The 25240-nt window shown below is 40.5% G+C and overlaps 1 protein-coding gene across 3 annotated transcripts in view; it reads left to right on the top strand.

Moving 5' to 3' along the window:
- nectin1b (nectin cell adhesion molecule 1b) overlaps nt 1–25240 on the top strand; it is a 139534-nt gene that overhangs the window by 62726 nt on the left and 51568 nt on the right. Inside the window, exon 6 of one of the 3 annotated variants that reach the window (XM_069716292.1) lies at nt 5649–10165. The exons of the other annotated variants lie outside the window; for them this stretch is intronic. Coding sequence (XP_069572393.1) covers nt 5649–6154 — 506 coding nt within the window. The 3' untranslated portion in view covers nt 6155–10165. Of the gene's footprint in view, nt 1–5648; nt 10166–25240 lie in introns of those variants that run through there. 3 annotated transcript variants of the gene reach the window in all.

Genomic DNA, 25240 nt, shown 5'->3' with positions numbered 1-25240 from the left:
AGCATAGGCCACTGCATAAAGCCTCGGCTATGTTGTGCCGCGCCAGAGGAAGCACTGAGGGGGAAGACATTGTGGCTGCAGCTCATTTTATATAAAATGGAGGAAGGCGGGGATGCTCGCTGTGCAAAGGGTCGTTTGTATTTGCAGAACAAGAGATAGCCTGGCTGGAGAAGTAAAATGCAAATGTCACCAGGGGAAAGCATGCGAGAGCAGAGCAGCTGAGATCGTAGTGATTTATCTAAACATTTGTTTCTGCATGGCTTGCTGTTTCTGCTCTCCGGAGGATATACAGAGGAGAGGGATGTGGCAGACAGATGGAGCAGAGGGATTGGCTGAGCCCCTTCGGCCCAACTCACCTCCTCTGTCCTCCTCCTCCTCCTCCTCCTCCTCGCTGTCCACCCGTGTGGTGTTGGATCTGTCACGCCTCCCTGAGAGCCTGATGAAGTAGGTCAGACGCTGTCCCAGGGTCTGACCACTGGCTCCGAACCTCTTGCTGCTGCTGCTGCTGCTGCTGCTGCTGCTGCTGCCGTGTAGTGATTCACTCATTACACAAACAGCTCCAAAATAACAACAGAGACACAAAATAACAAGAAAACTAAAACACAACAGAGGCAAAAGCTAAGGCTAGTAAGGTGCAGTAAACAAACAGGGCCACGGCCTCTCCTGGCTTAACACGTACTAACACGCAGATTTGTTTGCTGCACGTCTGCTCATCCAAAGCACTTCCACTTAGCACTACAGCTACATGCAGGCTATCAAGGAAATGTAGAGATGCATTAATAATGGCATCTTATGAGCAAACATGAGTTTGAAAAGAGCATTGGTGGTTAGATGCTGGTGTAAATATTCATTGCTCATTTGCGACGCATTCAAAATGATTATTAAAAGACTACATTGTTACATCTGTGCCAACATGCTCTCGGAAATGTGTTGGTGCAGAAGCATTTTCCAGTACTTTCAAACGCAACCTTCATGAAGGATTTCTGCTCCTAATTTGTCATCTTACTCATGATTGTTGTGGCTTTGTTTAAAATCACCATATATGTAAACCTGCTGTCAATCTTCGGCCACCACTTTACAGATCACGTGCTGTTTTTGCTGAAGGGAGATGAAGGCAACAAGCAGTCTCTGTTTTTCTGACAGGATGGATCTGCAATTTTCTGCATGTTCACACATGCATGCCACCGATGATGTCAGCAGTGTTTTGATGCCAGTATTTCGCAGCATTATCTCCTCCAGCACATCCTGTGCCTCTTATCCCCTGGCTTTTGACGGGGAATTGAATTTGAATTACTCGTCTGAAGCTTTTAATGGCGCGAGTGGCATTTTCCTACATGTGAAGTGAGCCTGTTGCCTCAGTACAAATCAGTGATAGCCTAAAAAAAAGAAATATGTTGACAAACAGAGAGAAATGGTAGATCGTGGAAGGGAATATGTGATCGGGAGTAAAAGACTTGCCTCAGCCAAGACTCTCCAGCAGCAATCTAAATTTCTGTCAGTGATGAGGTTTTATTCGTTGTGGCAGCATTACATTTCCATGACTTCACAATCACGGGCAAATTCAGACAAGGGAGTAATGAGAATCTTTGGAAATCGCTGAATTAATGTGTCTTGTCCGATTGTCCCCATCCTCACTCACTCATTATGCCAGTCTTTATTTGCTGTTGTCTCTCCTTAACGCCTTAAAAGCTCTCGCTCCGTCTAATTTATTTTCCTTGTTTCCACTCCTCAACATCTTTAAGGCGGCCCTTCTGTGTTCTTTTCATCCTCTGTTGTCTGCTGCTTGTTCCTCATTTAGTCGTATTAAAGCACCACTCCCTTCACCACTCCTCTAAATCCTCTCTCATTTTCCCAGCCTCTGTCATAACCTTGTCCAAGTGATTGCGCTAAGTCTCGGGAATGTTTCTACCTTCTTATTTCGTGTGTCGACATGACTGCAGCACACCCAGCAACACTACCTGCAGGATGGAGTTGTGAAACAGTTTCTCCCTCTTTAAAGCACCTTCTGTTTCAGACAAGTCCTTTCTTTGAATATCTTTGAACACTTGCATCTTCTGCTAGTTGTTTTGTACTGTGGCTTACACTGAACTACAAACTCTCTGAATGCATGTTGTTTTCTGTAGCCACGAATAATCTCCACTACAATACGGGTTTTTTGGAGTGGCACTGCATTTGTTCACTATCCGTTTCCTTCAAAGTCTTGTTTTGTTTCCCAGAAATGACTCAGACGGAGGACACTCATGTAGTTGTAAAAGGAAACAGATTTTGTCACTAAAATGTTTGGAAGTAGTAAATCACCCGCTCGATTTAGTCATCAGATGTGAGCACTCAGAATAGAATGATTAATCCGATATAAAACGGCACGGTTGCTGCGTTAAAATAGTATTTCATGTCATTCGTTACCTGTAAAAATCTGTCACGCCTCTGGATTGAATTATAACCTTTCACGGCACATCCTGCCATCTATTAATCTTACCGGTACATTTTAGTCTCAAAGTTAGTCCGCATATTTCCACTGCTGCTGCTAATAGATGGAGCTTTTGTTGCCTGGAACAGTGTCAGAGCTGTTGTTGTACTGCTCAGGTCTTTTTTTTTTATCTATCTGTTGGCAGGTGTTGCTGCTAGCGAAGGCGAGCTCGTGGAACGCCTACTCCCTCCACTGTGCTGTCAATAACCTGCAAACCCCAACCATTTCAAATGTGTGGGGTTTTATTTATTTATCATCTTCCATAATGTGATTAGTTTGCACCGTAGCCACTCTAATTTCACAATACTGTACATTCAGGCTTGACAAAGCTGCAGTTGAGGAGACATTCTCTTGCCGTGTTGTTGTTTTCATGCGTGCACGAGGCCGGTGGCGTGACCTTACGGAGGGATGAGTCCAGAGCCGAGGCAGGCGGTCCTCTTTGCCAAAACAACCTTTTGAGTGGCAAAATAAGAGCAGTGTTCCTTCATTGCTCTGAGTGATCTCATGAGCAGTTCCGTGTCTTTTATCTTCCCTCTCCTCTCTGCTTTTAAAGTAGCCGCATTATAGAGCTAGAGGTATCTAGAAAAAAAACATCAGCACTCTTCCATTTCCACTCCAGTGAAACAACCTAAAAAACCCACAAAAATACCTGCATGTTTACAACCGCTTTCATGTCTTTAGTGTGTACGGACGGCGACTCTTTCTTCCATCATGTGTGTTGACGTTCACATTCTACAACTCCAGGTGTCACGAGGTGGCGTCACTCGATCCTTCATAGGAATAGTGGTGCACCTTTGAAGGTTTCACTGCATCCTCTTGTATGGCTGCTATTCTGCAGTTGAAACGGTCCGGCCTTGTGTCTTTCACCTCTTTAAATGGCGGTAAAAGATAAAGTCTTGGCAACCTTCGAGATGCAGAGCGAAGATCTGCCTAATTAAGATTGAATGAGGGGGACTGATGAGAGCAAAAACAGATCCTAGCAGAGGAGGGCAGTGGAGGGTAGAGGAGAGGAGAGGATTACAGGAGAAGGTTTTCTCTCCTCTCTCTACCCCTTCAATTCTCCAGATTTTCACCCCTCTTTAGACTTGGTGGGAGGATGTGTTCTCAAACAGGGGTGACCTGGCTGTGCTCTCTCATTGATGTGTGTAATGAAGGCCTGTGTCTGAATAATCCCATTAGGTGGTCAGATTAAAACCTGAGCTGATATTTGAGACTGTGCCCGGCACCGCTTTAGAAATTGGAGAGCTTTGCCGTCGGCGCTGGGAGAACGGGCGGAGAGGAAGAGCAGCAGAGGAGAGTGGCTGTGTTTGGGAGGTCTCGCCTTTGGACTGATAGAGTGCCATTGTAATTAAAGCAGAGAGGAAGGCTTCACTAGCTTCTTAACATCACTCAGTACCACCCTTTTGTATCTGAATTACACTCAGACATTCATCATTTCCACTAAAAAGCCGTTGTAATGGCTTAGATTCAACAGTTTAGGGCAATAATTTGAAAAAGATTTTCAGCTTAAAAGGGAAATTTCTCTTTTTTTAATTTTATTTTTAGCATTGACGAGGACGTTAAATCTGCCAGAGTTGCTGTTTTTTTTTGCAGCAATGTTTGGGTGTGACTCCATTGGATTTATTGAGGAGCACTAATGATCTAAGAATATTATCTCACGGTATGTCACAATAAGCAGGTGATAAAGCACTACAACAGCAGACGTAGCATCAAAGGACTAAAGAAAAAGTATTCAAATCAATAGAATGAAAAGCAGTAAATGGTACCTGTATCTTGTCTCGCCTTGTTACAGACTGTACAGAACAAGTTTCCTGGCCTGCGTAAACAGGAAGCTGCCTCCTCACTGTTTCAGACTCCTTTTTTTCAGTCCTCTCCCACACCTTTTGTTTAGTAGATGGTGTTCCTCTTTTGTTCCTCCCCCCCCCACCCTCCTACTTTTCTGCTGAGGATTCAGCGTTCACCATTGAAGTTAACCGTGCCTCTGCTCTGCAGGTTTACCCAACCACTACCTATGCACCTCAAGGCTTTGATCACATTTCAGATAAAAGTCTTTTCTGCCTCTGTGCTCGAAGGAGCTTTGCACGGTTTTGGGTTTTTAGTGAAGATGTGCTTGTAAGGGACATCACTGCCAATGCTTTGTTGAACTGTAAGAAACAACGGCGCTATAGTCACGAAGCATTGCTTTTGTTCCTGTGAGTGTGCTTCGTGCTCTCTAAAATGGTGGACTGAACGGGATGGCTGAGTTTCTAGCTTTAGATATGGTACAGTCGTGGCAGATGTCAATTCAGCATATCAGCGTAGAGTAAACATGTTCCTTTCCAAAGCAAAACTCATTACTTCAGACTCTTGCATCTTAGTTATTATCTCTAACAGACCATTAGTCATTTTCACTCTGTTCGAGATAGAAGCACATCTGTGTCTCATGCGATAATTGTCTCTCTTTTCTTCTCTGTCTTTACTAAATAATATATATATATATGTATCTTTTTTGTCTTGGAAGGAGAAGCTTTTTTTTTGCTGCGTGCTCTGCTGTTTGAATGAGCTATGTGCTTATCAGCTCGCTCAATGCATTACGATTGTGTTTGTTTGGCTGCTGATAATCATCTCTGGCAACGGCCTTTCATTTCATGACTACTACACTGATGATGAAGATATCATATTGTACAATTCTATGCTGGACTGTTTGTTTATCATTTAATATGTTAACTTTGATGTGTATGACACTTACAAAGTTCAACTTAGTAACCGAAAAGCCACGTTAATGAATTCTTCCAGTTTGCTCATGAAATTGTTTCGTTCTTTTCCGCCTTTCAAACAAAGAAGAAATGTTTTTTAATGCATGTGGAAAAAAGCTTCATTCACTTTAATGTCTTCAGTCGTTCTACTCTCTGATGGTGCTGTGTGGTGGACTGGCTGCTAACTTCATTCTTTCCATGTCTGAAACTGCATGTGACTGTTAGTGACTGAGCCTTGCTACGATGTCCGTGAGGGCTCCTGTGGGGTTGAGGTGGGTGTGGGGGGGTTGTCATGGGGCCAGGGGTCCTTCCTTTCCTTTTCCGTCCTTTTATCCCTTACTTCATCTTTCCTAAAAAAAAAAATTAAAAAAAATGCACCTGCACAAACGCACCTCCTCCCACCAGAGCACTGACACACTCCCTTCCATCTGTCTTTTCCTACCCAGAATTCCCTAACCACCCGCCACATCCGGGCGATGAGATCCCGCAGGAGCAGCACAATGCAGGTGCCGCCATCGGGGGTGCTGTGGGGGGCGTTGCCCTGTTGGGCGTGGCGGCCATACTGCTCTTCATATTCCTGCGCCGCCGCCAGCGCACCTTCAAAGGAGACTACAGCACCAAGAAACATGTGTTCGGAAACGGGTACAGCAAGGCGGGCGGCCTGCCGGCCCACCCCCCCATCCCCAAGAACCTGCAGTACCCGGACGACTCTGACGACGAGAAGAAACCCGCCCAGATTGGCAGCACCGGAGGGTTCGAGGCAGGCGAGCGCGGCTACGATGCTGAAGCAGAGGACCTGAAGAGGCCCTATTTCACTGTGGATGAAGGAGAGAGCCGAGATTATGATGAGCGGACTCTGGCCTTCCAGTATGACCCTGAACCTGAAATAGCCGATGATATGATCTCTCAAACCGACGGCTCTGTCATTTCTAAGAAAGAGTGGTATGTGTAGTGGCATGCAGCAACCAAACCAAACAACCCTTTGCCCCACACCTCCCCCTCCCCTCCCCCCACTCCTGCATTCCACGGCACCCCCTCACCTCCATCACGACCCCATCTTCCCATTTGTCAAACTTCACCATCACAGTACCCCTCCCGGTCAACCAAGTACCCGTTCCCTCCTGACTCCCGCCACATCAGACCCCATCCAACTAATCTCAATTAGAAAATCAAGGATCTATTTAAAGTGCTCACTACATCAACTTGTCAACATGACAGCATTGGTATCAGCTCCATCAAGTGAATGGGCAAAGAATACAAACTGATGTATGTAAATGGCCTCGTTGTCACTGACCTTCAAGGCCAGGCAGGTGATTGGTTGATTAATACTGGTGTATTCTTCTTTTTGTGTATTTTTTTTTTATTTTATTTTTTTTATTATGTTTTAAATGTATTAAACGATAAAAAAAAATTAAAAAAAAAAGACAGCAGGTTAAGTTTTTTGCTGAGCACATTTGTGAAAGTCCTACACTGGATGTACGGTTTGTTTTCGTTTTTGTTTTCCATTAGCATTGCCGTTTTATTACTTTTATAGTGTCTTTTTGTATGATTTTTAAGTGACCAGAGAATTGAGAGTTAAATGTTTGACATAATTACAGGTGGAGTTTTAAGTGTGTAGTTTTGTGGTCAGATGTTTCGGAGAAAAAATTATTGCCATACAGACCTGTATCATTTATCCTGTTTCCCAGTAGGGTTAGCGTCCATGGAATTTACCCAGTTTTCTACATTTACAGCATTAAAAGCAGATATGTTATTGCTGTTTTCCAAAGACATGCTTAGTATTTCTTGACCCTTTTGTCTATGTGCTTAATTTGTTTCTTTACGGAGGGGGAGTCGGTCTACTGAGCCATATGGACGTGGCAGTAACACATTAAATATCCAATGTTGTCTTTTTTCTTCTTTTTTTTTTTTTTTTTTTTACTAAATTTCAATCATGTTAAATTAGTGCCCTTATCAGTGAAGCAGAATAGCAGAGGGGAGAAGGGCTGCACTTGTATCACAAGCATTTTCTACATTTCAGTGGTGCATCACAATCATGTCCAAAACACATTTGGTGAGTCTCACAGGGAAACCTTTATTAATGCTCTGAAATGTCATGATTGTTGCTTGACTTGAACAGGTTGACCTGTGTACACGAGCTCCAAATCTTACCACTACAAGGAAATGTCTGTGATTTTGTATTGAGCTGTCATAATTAGGTTTTGTTGTGACCCCTCTTTATCAAATGGATGTCATTGAAAAGTGTCTTGAAGAATTTCCCCGTAATGACTGTCTCGCCGTGTAATTGTGACTGTTTACTGAAGAATTGGCTTACATCAACAGCATTTTCTATGAAGAGTCATCCATGGACACAAATGACACGGATAGGAGGAAAATACCAACTGATGCTTTTATTTTACGCCTACAGAGAAAACATTTTAACATGTAAAGGGAATTGAAAATATGATGGTGGCTACGCTGGAGTATGATAAGTCACCTGCTGCTTTTATAATGTTTTTGTTATGTTTTCTTTTCTTTCAAAAATGTATTTCAGTAGCCTTTTGGATGATTTTAAACTAATGAAAAGTTGTCCTTTACTTAATGTTGGCATCTAAATCTGTTAGCAGGGCCACAATGACCCTGTCTGCAGACATTATATATATATATACATATATATATATATATATATTTAAAGTCATTATTAACAAGTGCCAGTGGATGCTAGCATAACAAATGACCTGTTTCTCTCCTCTGCACTGAGGTCCATTATACAATCAGCAAAACGCTTCATAGAGAAAAAGCTCAATGTGAAAAATTGGACTGTAGCATTGGAATAAATCTGTGGATGTAAGCGATATATATGGATATCTGACTGGCTCTGAACAATATAAATACTGTATTAAGCCTTATTTTATGCATGTTTTCTGTGTGGGAGTGGAAGTGCAGATGTTGCTATTTTTTCTATCAATTCCTGTGCGTATGTGCTCATTTGCAGCTCAAAAAGCGACACTTTGTCGGTGCCGTCAGTATTGACAGAGGTGTGAGTTCATGGGCACGCAGTACCCAGCAACGATATTGCAGTAAACACAAAAAAGTATATCCTGATATATAAATATATGAATAAATATGAAAAAATAACATCTCTGCGAGAGCAGATCTCTCTGCCATCTTGAGATGTGAATGTCTTACAGTCCATGCTTGTCTACTGTATGTTTTTAGATGAGCATGTTGATCACAAGCCTCAAAATATATTGTATTTTCAACACAAATCAGCATTGCAAAGTTCTTAATAAATGTCTGTTGATTTCAGTTTGATATTCTATAGATTTCAGTTTAGTCAGTTTCATTTCCTCCAGCCTTATTTCTGTTTGTAAAGTGTGTCCTCTACAGAGGGACACGTGGGGTTTGCCACAGAAGGTTTCAGAGCACGAAAACTAAAGGACAGTAGAAGGATTGCTTCTTTCAATGTGCAAAAGCACATTGCAATTTTAACGCCTTTAGTCTATTGTTCACCTGAAGGTGGACTGCTTTTACATTGTTTTTCAAATTATTTTACATAATGTGCATCACAGATAGAAACCTATTGAAAGCACGTTTTTATTATCTTTTGTTCTTGCATTCAGTGCCTATTAAAGTTAGGAGACATGAGGTAGTTTGAACAGTTATTGTTCCATCATTTAAGTTATTCATGCCCCGAATAACAAAATGAATAATGTTGAAATAGAACATGGACTGCAAACCCCTTAAATATCAGACAAATGATGGTTGTTTACTTGCAGTAAATTAGTGTTATTCTTGTGGGGATGTTACTCCATCCCCGCCTCAGCTCGGTACTTTGGGTGTGTTCTTGATCTTTAAAACAATTGATCTCTTTAAAAGCTGCACTCATTACCATTTTAAAAGTTTAATGATGGCTAAATGGTGACACAGCATTTATTTCCACTCGATACTGAATAGTTTAAGTCCTTCAGAAATCTAACTTTCGCAACTTAGTCGCACATTGCTGACTTTTCTAAGCACAAAAATTGAAACGCTAATCCAGAGAAAATACATTAAACGTGTACATTTAAATGAATCAACATTACCCCCTTTTAAAGCACAAATTTAAGGTTCCATTTGACATTTTTCTGCATCCCTAATGAAACCACTGCCACACTTGCTTCTCAGTCATGTAGGTGGGAGAAAATCCTTTCAGTTTGGAGTCAGCTTTCTGTATACTGGTAGATGTAAACATTGTCTTCATGTTGTTGGGGTGTTATGAGTTTCTATTTTGTAATACTGACTGTAACTTCATTCCATCCTAATCTATGTTTTGTATTCAGTATGTTCAACATTCCACTGTAAATAATGTACATAAGGTTGAGATTATAGTCGGGATTTATTTCGGGACACGTGCGTAGGGACTCTGTAATGTAAAAATATACCTATTTTGACTGCAAACAATGGAGACTCGCTGATGGATAGATGAAGTTGATGCATAGCTTATTTCCAACGTCCCACCTAAAAAGCTCCTCTAGTACACTTTTAATATGCCAGTAGTGGCTTCACTGTCATACAAAGGGGTGATGCATACAGTGTGTCGATTTCAAGGTCATTGAAAGAAACTCAAAAGAGAGAAATTGTCTGTATGCAGCCATGTGAATGTATATTTTTGAGGGTGTTACAAATACAAAAAAAAAAAAAAAAAAATCTCTTGTTCAATTGTGATGACCCAGTGAAGTAACTTGTATTTGTTTTAAACATTAAATGAGTTCAATAGTCAACATCGTTCTGTCCCAGTTCACTGATTGGATAGATGTGTGTGATCTGATTGAATATTGTTCATGTCTGCAACACATTTCCTGTCAGTTTTTTATTTGTGGAATTTTTTCTCGGTAGCTTTGATTGCCTCCTGCAAGTGCTTATTTTGATTTGTCTTTTTCTTGTGAGTCTTATGTGTAAGACGTATAAAAGTTTGTTCTGCAAATAAATCCGATTTAACAAAGATAGACCTTGTAAGAACAATATCTAAATCCAGCTCTGCTCCCTGAACAAATTTATTTTTGGTTAAATCTCAATGGCGCGGCGTGTCCAGGCACCCAGCCATTAGACAGAGCAGTTGCACAGCTTTGCATTGCAGCATCCACTATTCAAAACTGAAAGGGTACAGACACAAAGGCAGTGCTAAAGCAGGATGATTCCCTTTGGTTGCGTCTATGGGTCCCTTCATTGTTTGCTCCAGTGTTTGGACCTGAGCATGAGACACGGGAAATGTCTCCAACACACACTGTAAGGTATTTTAAAACCTTAGAGCATTTCTGTTGTCTTGTGAGTGTTAACACAGCTTCCACCACTGAGATAAAAAATTGAAAGGTTTATGGTGTAGTATCCTGTTCATGATTTTTTTTTTTATAAAGCTAACACAAGAGAGATTAATGGATACTTGCCTTATATAACAAGAGTTTTTGATGGTTAACATCACAGCTTTCGCATCTTTTTTTTTTTTTTTTCACAAAATTGGAGAGCAAAAAAACTGTGGGGCAGATGTTGATATTAAGTTCAGTGCTTAATGAAGCCACAGTGATATGATGAGAGAGGCCCAGTGTCGAGCCAGGCAGATCTGTCTCAGACTGTGGGACTCAAGTGCAGACATCTGCACCGTGCACATTAAGAACAGCCCAGAGTTTGCAGCTGTTGCCATCCATTTGCTAAAAGAGGCCTTTGTTGCCCAAGGGGCTTTGATGGCACATAGGCTTTTAACATGCAGTTTGTTCTCCTCCTCTCACAGTCGCGAGAGGAATTCTACAACATTTCCTCTATCAAAGGACTTTTAGGATGAAATATGGCTAGATTCTTGTTTTAAAATATGCTCCTCTCGGGCAATACATTTAAAAGCGAGTTTGTTAAAGCACCTTGCACGGTATGTGATGTCACTCCATTCATTTGAAGAATACAAATTGTGCTATCGTATTATTAAAGACTACAACGCCTATAGTGAAAACGGATCTGAACATAGCTGTAGTTTATGTGGATTGGTATGATTATTTGGCTTAAAATCTTATATTTTATGGTGCTAATACATTCAGACCAGTATTGTATTGAGGGCTGAATTAGTCTTCATTTCTTCAATGCAGCCTCATGAGTTGATGAGTTTTCTTTACACATTTGTTTTTAACTACACTGCCATTCAATTTCTGTTCGCTTTTGGAAGTCAGAACTGCTCACTAAACTCTGAACTTGACTCGTACATTTGTAAGACATCTTGCCTTGCTGGAAACTCTTTGCCGCTGTGAACTGTTGAGCTGCGAATAATCCAAGAATTGGAAAACTGTATCGATCCAAACGGCTTCAGGAAAGCACGCACACACACAGTCAATACAAGTTATCGAACTGCAGTGATTAAATAGTTAATGAACTGAATACAGTAGGAGAGTTTTAACTCATTGATCAGTGAGGTGGCTTTTTAGCTGCTCTTAGTTTGCAACTTCGAGGACAGTTTGTTTACTGATGTGCCCACCGGTGAAAGAGGGACAAATAACAGATCTCTCAATTGAATCGTGTCTCTGTTTCAGATCTTTATTCAGTGGACTCCGCTGTGGAAGCCACACAATGAAATGTTCTCTGATTGAATATTGTCATTTGTTACCAAATGACCCAGCAACCACACCTGTATCACATCCTGTAAAAAAAAAAAAAAAAAGGAAACAGGAAAAAGTGCTTTGTTTTGTCACTACTTTGTTTGTGCATATTTTGTTTTGTTTTTTTGTTTTAATGAACATATTGCTCATCGCTTATGGAAATATTTTTTTTTGCTCGTTTTCAATGTGCACACTTTGAAGTTAGATTGAGGTAGTCTGTACTAAAAATGTGTCACGACAGCGGCCGCTTCTGCTCTAATATTAAACATTGTTGATATATTATATAATAATATATATATTTGAATATTGTCAAACGCTCCACATCAGTTACGGTGGACTCCAGTCGACTAACAGTCACTCACAGCCTTCAGCCTCAAATCAAGCGGTCTAAAAATGTATAGTAATATACATATATATAGTACTGTACTATAGATGTGTTAAAAGCGAAAATATAGCGTAATATTATGTTTAGGAGGGAGATCAAATAAGATGCTATGAAGTCTACAATCATGCTGGTGGCACTGTAAGACTAGAAAAAAATGACCCATTGCAGGTATCTGATCATTAAAACTTGTTCTAATTATGACACTAAATGAAAAGTTAAGAAATCATCATGATGTATATTGAGGCAGAAAAGAATGTTTTTACCTGATTCCATGGCAATCAATGCAGTAGTTGTTGACATATTATATGTCACAGTGGTGGATCCAGACTGAGCCATCCCTACACAACGCTCTTAGTATTCAAACACTGGACCAGAAAAGCAATAAGTTCGTCATGTTCTACAAAAGAATGGATGAGGCTGCTCCTGTTGTGGGTGAACGCAACACGGCACCATGATTTGCTGCTTGCATATAAACCAACAGTATTTTTATATTACATTATAGTTCATAGTGGACCTGCTGAAATAGCATTCATTATAAAGTAACTTTTAAGTATTTCACAATGGCGAGTCTTGAACACTCACTCTTGAGTTTTACCATGTAAATTGGTCATAAAAAGCAAAAACATCCAAAATCCGCTTTTCCACACAATTATTTTGTCCTGAGTTTTGATGATACTCCAAACAAAACGAGAGCTCCATGATTAGGAAATATGCCACTCCATGACGAGGAAATATGCCACTGACATTTCATCCCGTCACTTGTGCTTATTTTCACTGGTCATCTGATCAAAGGTGTCCGGAGACGACTTGCGTCAATTCCAACTCCCTTTACTGCGTTCTGACTCTCAGTTTGCCGTTTATGTCTCCTCACATTTTGTCTCTCAAGGCGACGAGTGGCGCGACACGACGGGTGACACGTGTTTCACTCGGAGCGCCATCCAAAACACAAGGCACATAATTTGGAGACACATTCCTGCCGTGACCAAACAAGTGAAACAACCTAAGAAAAGGGCACATTCACATCTCAGAGAGAACGCTTCTTTCCATTCCCTTAAACTGCTCTCAACAATGAGCTTTTTTATTTTGTCCCACAATGCAGCAGCTGAGTGAATGATCGGCCTTAAACAAACACGAAATGAATACATCCCATGTGGGTTTTTTTTTTTTTCTAAAAGACTAACACTGACACCTGGCTGAGTGTTCTTGCTTTGTTTAGAGATGATTCGTTAGTTCCTGTCTTTTTTTTCTTTTTTTCAATCCCTGTCTTTGTGTTTTACAGGGGAAAAAAAATCTCGAGTTTGTGTTCGGTCAGGTGACTGCTCATTCAGCATTCACGCTTGTTTATTGTTTAGCTTTACATTATTCCGTCCCCTGATTTGCGTCGCCTTTCCTTTCTAACTCCTTTGTTTAAAGGTGTACACTACGCTTGTCGCTCGTCTTTCTCTGCATCCTCTCAAATCAAGAGTGAAGCATTTTCTCAGGAGAGCATAATTCATGTCATTCCAGCTCACGGGCCGCTCTGACCCGTGGGCGGAAACAATGACATCATTCCTCCCACACCTCCAACTGAACCAAAGACACTGCTGCTGCTGGGAATCAACCCAGTGTCCCGGGGCTGGTTCACCATATGGTCTCCAATGGAATGCAATTGAAATTTAAAAGACAGTGTTTAATCAGCTTTAAACAGAAAAAAAAAAAGAAAAGAAATCAAGGGCTGTTAAACCAAAGATCTTCAGATTGTAATCCGTGGGAGTCCTAACCTTTACCATGCATTACCTTCTATCAACTGAAACAAATTACTGACTTCAAAACCAACACGCAGCTCTACATGGCAACCAAACCACCACAGCTATTACTGAATTTAATGTAAACAAAACATCAACTGTTTTTCATGGATATCTGCAAAAGCAGAGCTGTGAAAATAATCTCAGAGGAATCCTATTAAACGGACAAAGAAAACATATATCGCATGATGGAAAATAACAATAGCAAGTCAAATATTATCTGAGCAGCACATATTCTTTGTATTTCAAAGTGTTTTTTAATCACAGAGTTGACTGGCGTAAACACAGATCAATACATTGCTCTTCCCTTCTGTACATCTGTCAGAACTGAGTTGTCGTCACACAATTGTGAAGCCAGTCAAACAGCACAAATCTAAGACTCGATTTATGATCTACAAACTCAAATGAAGCTTTTATGCTTTTATGTATATCGACTCCTACTGACACACTGGTATTTATATCTGGTTAATTCTTCAGAGACACATTTCAGCATTTAAGTATGCCATAATCATACAATAAAGCAGTAACGCATATTTCTAATTTGTTTTCCATTGTGATGAATATTTTCTGTTTGCTTAATGTTGGCTTTGTTTGAAGAAACATGGTCCACCTATAGCCTGATCGATTGGGCATGCAGTATACACGCTCCTGATGGACAGAACAAGTCAATTCTATTGCCAGGAAATGTGAAATTCAAATGAATTGGCAATTACTTGATTAACCCAGGATCAATCTGCTGAAATTATTATTGCCTATTATTTTGTAAATTAGACAGCTTATAAACAAACTGCTTGGATCCTATGAATAAATTTGTTGGCATCTTAAGGGATGCCTGCAGTAGCTGCTGGAGACACACACACACCAGCCCTGCTTTCACGCCCTCCCATTTACAGAACCAGTCATGGCATGAGCAGCTCTGCTATCCAGCTGCGCATTAGCGTTCTCCAATTAAACTCAGCCATCCCAGAGCAGAACGAAAGGCCTAAAGCCTCTGGTGAGAAAAGTGCTGACAACCCTCATCTATAAAGTCCTGCTGGGAATACTTTGTCCCTGTGACCATTTACCCAGCGTCAAAGAAGTTGTGAGTGTCTGTGTGTCGGTTTAAGAGAGGCAGCGATGGAGCTAGTGTGCATACCCTTCATCCCTTTGTTGACCGATGCTTTTTCTGCACTCAGCCCGAGTGACCTCAGACACATAATAACTCTTGTACTGCAGTTTTTTGTGTGCATGACCGCAAATTTTGGATTCCAGTGAGAAAACATGTGAACGAATTTTTGCTATTTGCTTTTTAGAAGTCATTTTCTCTGATTTGGTGCATCATACAAGTGTTGTCTTGTCATAGGCTACAATTTAAAAACCCTTTAAATATGAATTTCTGAAGGAGCTGAAGAATATCACTGATTCTCCCTGAAATCCTCAGTGTCGTGGTAGCAGGAGCAGAGAGAGAGAGAAATATCTTCATGGCACAATGTGCCCCAGTTATAATACAGTACAGGGAGAGATCTGTCCTTTTCATGTTTTTGTTTATTTTTGGTCCAGATTGTAAATGTTAAAAAGATGCACACATACAGTATTTTCCTTAATTTTAGCTTGAAAAAGCCGACATCCTCTAACATAAATTACCGTGCGTACTTATATTATTACACTATTACACTTCAGCTGAAGGATATACCAGCTTATTATCTATTGGCGTCATTATTCGTGAAAATTAGATATATGCACAGCTAAACCTGAGCTACCCTTTGGAGAGAAGATGCGTAAAAATATCAGCTCTTCATCATCTGACCACTGCACTCTGTATATCTAAATATTATTTAATGATACCAGCATTCTTTCTTCAACAGAAAAGCAAATTAGGTCTCTCTGCAGTCAGTAATAACATGTATTCATGAAACATCCTCAGGCTGAACCCAGATCTTAGCTCGTGTCCTTGGTGATCATGATACATGAATCCAGAGCTCTCACTGGGTGAGAAAATGCATCATAGGATCGTCAAATCTCACTCAGCATGATCATGTTAGTTGAAATTAGAAGTGTTCCTGCGCCCAAGACACTAAGCTTGCCGTGCAATGGACGCTCACCTGTTCTGAATGAAGCCGCTGACTGTGGAGAGCTCTCCAGTCTACATGTGGAAGGATTCAGCATCCCAGTTGCCACCGAGTTTTAGTGTCTGACAAATGGGACAAATGGGGTAAATTAAGGATTCAGTGTCTCCCACCCACTCTCTTTCCTGACTATTGACTCTCACAGCTTTATCAGTGTACATTAGTGTCAGTGCCAGTCTACATTTAGACTAACTGAGGCAGAGGAGGCAGCCCATCAGCGCATACAGGCATGGCTGCCGTCATGCAGAGCCAATGACCCTTTGTCAGAAACAATTCCCATCAGCAGAGTCACCAGGCCGAGGCCGCACTGTCCAGTCGTTACCGCGCCGAGACCGCCCTCGACTCAAAACTAATAATACCAGAGGGCCGGGGATAAATTCAAACGGAGAAACTGCACTATAAGCAGGACTTTCATGTCTAAACACACCTGCGTTATCAGTTCAATTCATGGAAAAATAACGGGAGCATTTAGTTACCACAGAATTTACCTAAATGTCCAAACTAAAATAGTTGTTGGGGAAAAATATTTACCAACAACAGGGAGAGATTAATTCAAGCAAAACTTAAAAATATATTCCGCAGCAGACGTAAAAAAAAAAAAAAAAAAAAAAAAAAAAACTAAACACATCAGCATTAAATCTCCTGCATCACTGTTGATATTCTTCACTGTAATGCACCCCACAAGGCTGTTTGCACTGTGGCAATGTTCCCACTACCATCTGACGCTCATCACGACAAGTAAAGTGCCAATTAAAATATAGATATGATAAGCTGTTAAAGGAGTAGAAGTTTTCAGAATGGATTTATTTTTATTTTTTTACTTGACTGAAAATGAGACAGACTGGAAGAGAGATGTGGAGGCAGCGGAGAAAAAGAAGCAGTAGGATCTAATTGTGTGCCAGCAGGAACATAAGCAGGTAGCTGCAGCGGTGGCTAACGTTACCACTCAATTATCTCTGTGCACCAGAGGTCATTAGAGAATATTTAATGGAGTCCAGAGTGCTACCTCTTACAACCGCTTGATCTCTCAGGGAATCTGGGGCTGTGGACTTACAGGCTTAAACCCCTAACATCTGGTCTTTGATGGTTCGGAACAAAAATAAGTGTCCTGATCAACTACAAATACATATGCAGGGACAGCCATTGCTTAGATAACAGTGCCATTTGCAACTCCATCTTTAAAAAACTGATGCATGCACAAATGCAAACAAACTGAGATCCTCACAACACACCCAGTCACCACTAATTCCCATGAAATCTTGTGGCCAGTTGCCATGACGAGTCACAACCCGTCAGATGTCTCAGGAGGACCGGCTTTCTCCAGAAGCAGGTTTCAATACCTCAACCGGAGCCCACATCAGCAAAGACGATATTGCTTTGACCTGTGAACGTGTCAGTGGTGTTTAAATCTTCATTTGAGAAAGTAGGCCCAACAACTGGAACTACTTTAGCTGTTGGAAATACAAAAAGGCTACAGGAACGATGTCTTTCAAAATAAAACATCATAATAATAAACCAGTTGATCTGAATGAGTTATTCATTTTTGTGGGGTAGATGCATTTTCCACTCTAGATGGTGTGCCATTCTAAATGACTCATGTACAATTAATACAAAAGAAATTTACATTAGCTCTTTCTTATCTGCTGCCTCTATAATGAGGCCAAGTTTACAAAAAATTTTAATATAATTAGCTGACTTTTAAGTTCGTTTTTTTGCGCTAAAATTGCACGAATAACAAAAAATTGCATGACTGCTGTCAAAATATTAACAAAATATAGCGCTTAAGATGTTGTTTACTTAATATTAATTAAACACTGAATGCACAAAAACAAATTCCAGTCTCTTGCAATTTGAAGTGTCTATAAAACTAATCTAACGACCTATTGATGAGACCACATTTTACACAAAGTGTTGTTCCGGTTAGTTAACAGCGTTTGTTAGAAGGAGAAGGAGCAGAGCTGTGCTGATGAGTTATTTTTGTTAATAAAGTGATTTTCGTTTGGAAAGGCGAGTTAATGTTGAAATACTTTCAGCAGAGCTTCTGTTGAGGACATGTTGTGAGGAAAGAAATCGTGGGACTTTTTTCAAAACCTCAAACTCTGCAGAGATTATTCGACTTTGCCTTAATCATTGCGATGGCAAAGTCCCACATTTCCTGGAGGGACTGAATTTCCACAGTTACATCTGAGAAACTTCTGTTTCAGCCTCTCTGCTTGTTTTTTCATTAACGTGTGCTACAAGTGTTACTGAAAAGGTAACTACTTAATCGTTCTCAGCTTCCTTAATGTCATATATAATCTCTACCAGCATCAGAGTCTTGTAGGTGAAAACACAAGGAGCCAATCACAGCTCTTGCAGATCATGCAAAGGCCTTGTGAGGTGTCCATCCATTTATTATCTATACCCACTTTATCCTGAACAGGGTCACAGGGGGGGCTGGAGCCTATCCCAGCTCACTTTGGGCGAAGGCAGTCTATCGGCAGTCTACCACAGGGCCAATACACAGAAACAAAGACCGTTCACACCGAAGGGCAATTTGCCAAATCACCTGAGAATTAACCTGAAATGCATCTTTAGGGACGGTGGGAGAAAGCCGGAGTACCCGGAGAGAACCCACGTAAAGTGGAAGCATACACGTGCATTCCATCTCACTAATATGCGAGATGAAAAGTACCTCTGTAGATACAAGCCGTTACTGGATAACAGGTCAAACAAATAACCCAACATTAAATTTAAAAATCCCTGAGTCCCATACAGTGCTATCACTGATGGGACCAACTGTATGAACTGAAAGATTCCTGTATTTGAACCTTGTCTGCAGCAACTTCAGGCATGTTGCAGGAGTTTGGCTGCTGTGTCTGGAACCCGTTTGGTTTTAGAAAGTGATTTTGAAAAACATAATAATCATCAGACCTATCATATACTGTACTTAAGAAAATTTGTGTTTGATAGTTGGCGTGCCATGGGACTCTAACTTATTTTTAGGCTTTAATGAACTAATCAAAGTTAGAAATGTATGAGCATACTTTAATGCTCAGTATGACTGATGACATGTTTATTTATGTCCGTCGTACCAGCTGATAATCACTCGGCCCTTTTTTGAAGGAGCTTTGCCATCTTCTTTTGCTGAGAAGTTGGAAGAAAGCCGTGGCTGCTTTCAAAGGCATTTCTGATTAAATTTACCACTTGTTGATCTTTAGTCATTACTTGGGACTTGCATATTGGGGTGTTTGCTTTGCATTACCCCCCCCCCTTTCCTCAGTCATCAAATCACTTTTATTGCTGTTGCACTTCGTAATGACATGGATTTCTTTAGACAACCGGGAGGCTTAAGGTTTGAATTTGTTAAAGTTAAATCATTTCAATCTCCGATTCATTTAGTTTTATTGTTTACATCTGTGACTTAGCATAGATAACCATCAACAGCTTGTCGAATTAAGTAGACTAATTTCTCAGTACAATAATGCTTGAAAGTGTTTTATGCTGTCTCCAAGATCCATCCTGGGGCCCTGACTTCTTTCTCTGACAGCGAACAAAAAGCAGTGAATGGCTTAATCTACATGCGCAGATAATGACAGGAGGACTTCCTGACATTAAGCCTCTTGTCAAAGGGAAACATGATACAGTGGTGCTGATTGAACAGGTTTCCCTTCTTCTAATGAATAGCCTTGTTGGGTAAAAGCTTCCTGTTTGAAGAGAAGGTATTCAACAATGGCAATGGATGCCTGGCTGATTACATATACAGTGCATCCGGAAAGTATTCACAGCGCTTCACTTTTTCCACATTTTGTTATATTACAGCCTTATTCCAAAATTAATTAAATTCATGTTTTCCCTCAAAATTCTACACACAATACCCCATAATGACAACATGAAATAAAAAATAAAAAAAATAGATTTTTTTTTTTTTTTTTTTCCCATTAGACTCAAAATTGAGCTCAGGTGCATCCTGTTTCCACTGATCATCCTTGAGATGTTTCTACAACTTGATTGGAGTCCACCTGTGGTAAATTCAGTTGATTGGACATGATTTGGAAAGACACACACCGTCTATATAAGGTCCCACAGTTGACAGTGCATGTCAAAGCACAAACCAAGACATGAAGTCCAAAGAATTGTCTGGAGACCTCTGAGACAGGACTGTATCGAGGCACAGATCTGGGGAAAGGTACAGAAACATTTCTGCAGCATTGAAGGTCCCAATGAGCACAGTGGCCTCCATCATCTGTAAATGGAAGAAGTTTGGAACCACCAGGACTCTTCCTAGAGTCGGCCGCCCGGCCAAACTGAGCGATCGGGGGAGAAGGGCCTTCATCAGGGAGGTGACCAAGAACCCGATGGTCACTCTGACAGAGCTTCAACATTGCTCTGTGAAGAGAGGAGAACCTTCCAGAAGGACAACCATCTCTGCAGCACTCCACCAAGTAGGCCTGTATGGTAGAGTGGCCAGACGGAAGCCACTCCTCAGTAAAAGGCTCATGACAGCCCACCTGGAGTTTACCAAAAGGCACCTGAAGGACTGTCAGACCATGAGAAACTAAATTCTCTGGTCTGATGAAACAAAGATTGAACTCTTTGGCCTGAATGCCAAGCGTCATGTCTGGAGGAAACCAGGCAGCGCTCATCACCTGGCCAATACCATCCTACAGTGAAGCATGGTGGTGGCAGCATCATGCTGTGGGGATATTTTTCAGCGGCAGGAACTGGGAGACTAGTCAGAATGGAGGGAAAGTTGAATGCAGCAATGTACAGAGACATCCTTGATGAAAACCTTCTCCAGAGCGCTCTGGACCTCAGACTGGGGCGAAGGTTCATCTTCCAACAGGACAACGACCCGAAGCACACAGCCAAGATAACAAAGGAATGGCTTCGGGACAACTCTGTGAATGTCTTTGAGAGCCCCAGGCAGAGCCCAGACTTGAACCCGATCGAACATCTCTGGAGAGATCTGAAAATGGCTGTGCACCGACGCTCCCCATCCAACCTGATGGAGCTTGAGAGGTTCTGCAAAGATGAATGGGAGAAACTGCCCAAGAATAGGAGCCAAGCTTGTAGCATCATACTCAAAAAGACTTGAGGCTGTAATTTCTGCCAAAGGTGCTTCAACAAAGTATTGAGCAAAGGCTGTGAATACTTATGTACGTGTTATATTTTCGTTCTTTATTTTTAATAGATTTGCAAAAAATTTAAACAAACTATTTTCACTTTGTCATTATGGGATATTGCGTGTAGAATTTTGAGGAAAAAAATGAATTTAATCCATTTTGGAATAAGGCTGTAACACAACAAAATGTGTAAAAAGTGAAGCGCTATGAATACTTTCCGGATGCACTGTATGACATTCTGTATTTTTACTCCAACGCCAACTATGTCAGATCTGTTTGTCCGGTCTTTTTTACTGCATTTAATAACAAATATGTTCTTTAGAAGGTATGAATGTGTTCAGCACATATCCTCACTGTGGATATAACATATTTGTGGCCTTGAGTAATTTACGAAAGGGGTTTAAGTGTACACAGAGTACAATATGGCTGTTTTTTGTTCGAACTATTCTCGTGGTAAAGCTGAAGGATGTTTTCTTGTGAGTGGTTCTGGGGCCATGAACTTTGCAGTAATCGTGAGATCAAATCTAAAAGTTTTGATTGTTATTTAAAGAAAATGTATAAAGACATTTCTCATACACATGCATTGTGGGAATAAAAGACGTGCGTGGAGGAGTCTTAATTTGTTTACTGTTGTTGTTTTTAAGGGAATGTGGATCTTTCAGATCAGTTTGAGCAGCACTTCTGGTTTTTATCGTCCATATTTAACTGTAAATGTGTCATGCAGTGTCGGACTTGCTGCTTTGGTCTGGGCCTTGTCTTGGTCTCGATACCTTCTTAATCTTGGCGACCAGACCAGCACAACAAAACCCCACTATTTGTATTTACTCTGTTTAAAAGTGGAAGTGCTCACTTTAATAAAACTCGTTTTCCCGGTGCATGAGCCAAAAAAGCTTTCTACCTTCCAGGTTTGCTTCCACATTGCATTGCTTATTGCACATGCCCATTAGTGTTCCCTAAGCGCACTCTGTTGGACTTTATGCTCTGATGACATAAGGAAAATAAAGTCCACTTTTATTAGAAGCTGGGGAGTAAAAACTAAGCTTTTATGTTTTTCAAAAGGTGGAACTATTCCTTTACTATTCCACTATTCCATTGCTGAGACAATCACATCTGTTTAACCTCAGATCCCAGTGAAATATACATATTAGATGATCAGGTAAACAGGGAGAGACTGCAGATTGCAACTCCCTGAAATAAGGGAAAAACAGTTGCGTTCAATAAACGTTGTTTATCCCCAAGGGCACAAAACTAACAAACACATGCTACAGAACACAACGCTGTATCAGCTGCAAACACTGTTCACAGTTACATAAAAAAAAATGATGGCCTCCAGTGCAGCAGTGAACATGGTGTTGTTGGTTTTTGAAAATGGGATTCAGTTATATTTATTGTTGTTAAATGGAGTTCCGGCACTTGGGAGTGATGTTATATTACGATACATAAGGCGATGTCCACTTCTTTCATTGTTTTCTAAATTGCTAAATCTGATTAAAAGCTGCAGTACAAGCGGTGGATCAGAGGAGGTGGTATTGGTATTTTATGGTCCTGTTCTGGGTGCACGATGCCTCGCTATCAGTTGATGGGGTAACGTTAGTGTCTGCTGCTCGCCTCAGTCTCTTCCTCTCTGCAATTCTCTGTAGTATAATCTTTGGAATACTTTAAGTTGTACCAGCATGGGTCCATGACTCCATCTATGCTTGTTCGTAGAGCCTCACTGATTCTCGCTAATGTCGATACCAATATACTTATTAATGTACAGTTTCACAGTACACGCTTTCATCAGTGCATTGAAACAGTTAACTTCACAGGAAATTTCATGATTATAAAGAACTAATATTTACATTAATAATAATAAATATGACGACTTCTCATGTAGCCCGAGCATCCTTTTCTGCATGATGTTCCATCGGCCCGTAAAATTGTCCGGCTGATTTATCGTTATGGGTCTACTTGTTCACTTTATTTTGAATAAGAAACATATAGATTATCACCAGTTGTCCTTAACGAAACTAAAAAAAACTGTAAAATACCAGCAGGATGAGCAATGCAACAGCAACACTGTAATGGATTCAGAAAATGAAGCCACGTATTATTAGAGGAAAGGGAAAAGCCCACATTTGTGTTTGATTATTTTGTGAGTTGTGCCACTCGACCTGTAACTGCCCGACCCCTTTAAAATGTGTTTTCTGTTACATGACCGTGGAATGGCTAATTTAGTCGTCAGCTCTTGTTTCTGACAGGTGCTGTGAACTGTGTTAAGCCCGGATGCCAATGCTTTAATTAAAATAAAAAAAATCATGCTGCTATATTCAGTTTTACAAAAACAACTGACAACACAAGCTACAATGACAGCAAATGAACAAAGCTGCAGGGCAGGCTCAAAATACCTGCAGGGCTCACGAAGAAGAGTGCTGCAAGAGATACGTACAAAAGACAACCGGATACACTTAAATGAAAGTAAGACAGAAACAGCATTCACACATGTGGGTTTGATTTCAGAGGTATTCTTCTAATCCAATGTGGTAGACCGAAGTTTTTTTTTAAAAATAAGAATAATTCAGGTTTTGATTAAAACTGTCTTTGTCTTTTCAGCAAAGTGGCATCAGTTCGTGAAGTGGCTTTTCCGTCTTACATAGCAGCTAAAGTTGGCGTTAGGAATAATAGATCACTGAAAATGGGGGAAAAGGGGTTATTAATGTTTCAAACGAACAAAGTGAATTGATATTAAAATGCTGCAACTAAGTGTTTGAATGTTTGGCAAAAATATGTTAAAGAAACATACTGAAATGTTATTTGAATGTTCAGATTTAATTGGATGGATGTTTATGTCAAAAGTACAGTGATCTCCTAAGGCACTGATCAAAGCACAAATTAATTATTAATGTATACAAATTCTAATTTAGAAATACTGAAAATCAAAGCTAAACACGGTTTAATCAATATCTTTCCACCAAAATTGAACCTGATGAGCTTCACAAATACTGCAGGTATTATTTGTTACAGTGATATTGCATTAGATTGCATAATTTTGCACGTAACCTCTGAAATCATTTGTTATTATTCAGCTAAATGACAAAGACAGTATCAAGCAGAAGTCCCTATTTGAACGCTGACAGCCTTCAGACTCTTTTTGAGCAACATTATTGCAGACACGCTTGATATGATTTTTGTGTACCTCATAATTAAGCGCCCGATCATCCATCAGGTGATGACTTGTATTTTTGGTGGGCTGTGCTGCAGTATGTTTTCTGGCAGTTTTCTTCCGTCATCTATTTTCAGGCCAGAATGAATCAGCTTCTCCTCGCTTTTTTGTTCATTCTGACACCCGACAAAACTCATCGCCTCTAAGGGAATTGGAGTAGAGGGTCTTGTTTTGTTCTGGCAGTTCTTTCAGGAATAGCCATCAATCAGGTGATCTATTGTGTTAGAGAGAGACCTTTCTCTATTGAATTCATGCCTTGCTGCATAAAGCAGATGCTACAAAGGTATTGGAAGTTTGCAGGGTAAATTATAATCTCGTGAGAGCCATGGTGGAAGACAAGGGGCTTTGCTTCATAATGATTTTGCTGCCAGTTTATATGTCAGGATGACGTGACCTCATTGGGCAGTGACTCGGCTTTGACAGACTTTGTGGAATATCAATATTTTCTCATGATTATTGTCCATAGATTATTCTGGTACAGCGATTCCCACAAAACAAAAGGAGTGACTCAGATTATTTGGTTTTTTACCATAATTGGAAATAAATCTAAGACTTCAACGATGCGCTGCAGTAACAAGAAAAAAAGAAAAAACAAAACACTGACTGGAACGTCTCGAGACAATTATTTCAAGCCAAGATAATTGTTTTTTTAATCAAAAAAGAGCACAATAATATTTTTGGATGAAGTCGTTTAATCAGCCTGACATGGACATTTTTCAAAAATATGTTTGCCTTTTGACAGACTGTTGAAAAATAAGCAATCTCTTCCATGCAGCAACCAAATGTTGACAGATTTGGTAAAGTGTCAGCAGGCTGGAGCAGAAGAAGACAACAGAGGGCAGGAGTTGGTTTGGATTTGAA

This window comes from Brachyistius frenatus, unplaced genomic scaffold, assembly GCF_029030835.1.
Source record: "Brachyistius frenatus isolate BFR_SWC_R1_liver_20210118 unplaced genomic scaffold, ASM2903083v1 Contig_155, whole genome shotgun sequence".
Lineage (NCBI taxonomy): Eukaryota > Metazoa > Chordata > Actinopteri > Embiotocidae > Brachyistius > Brachyistius frenatus.
Note: the sequence above shows the minus strand (reverse complement) of the source record. Positions and strands in the feature narration are given on the sequence as shown.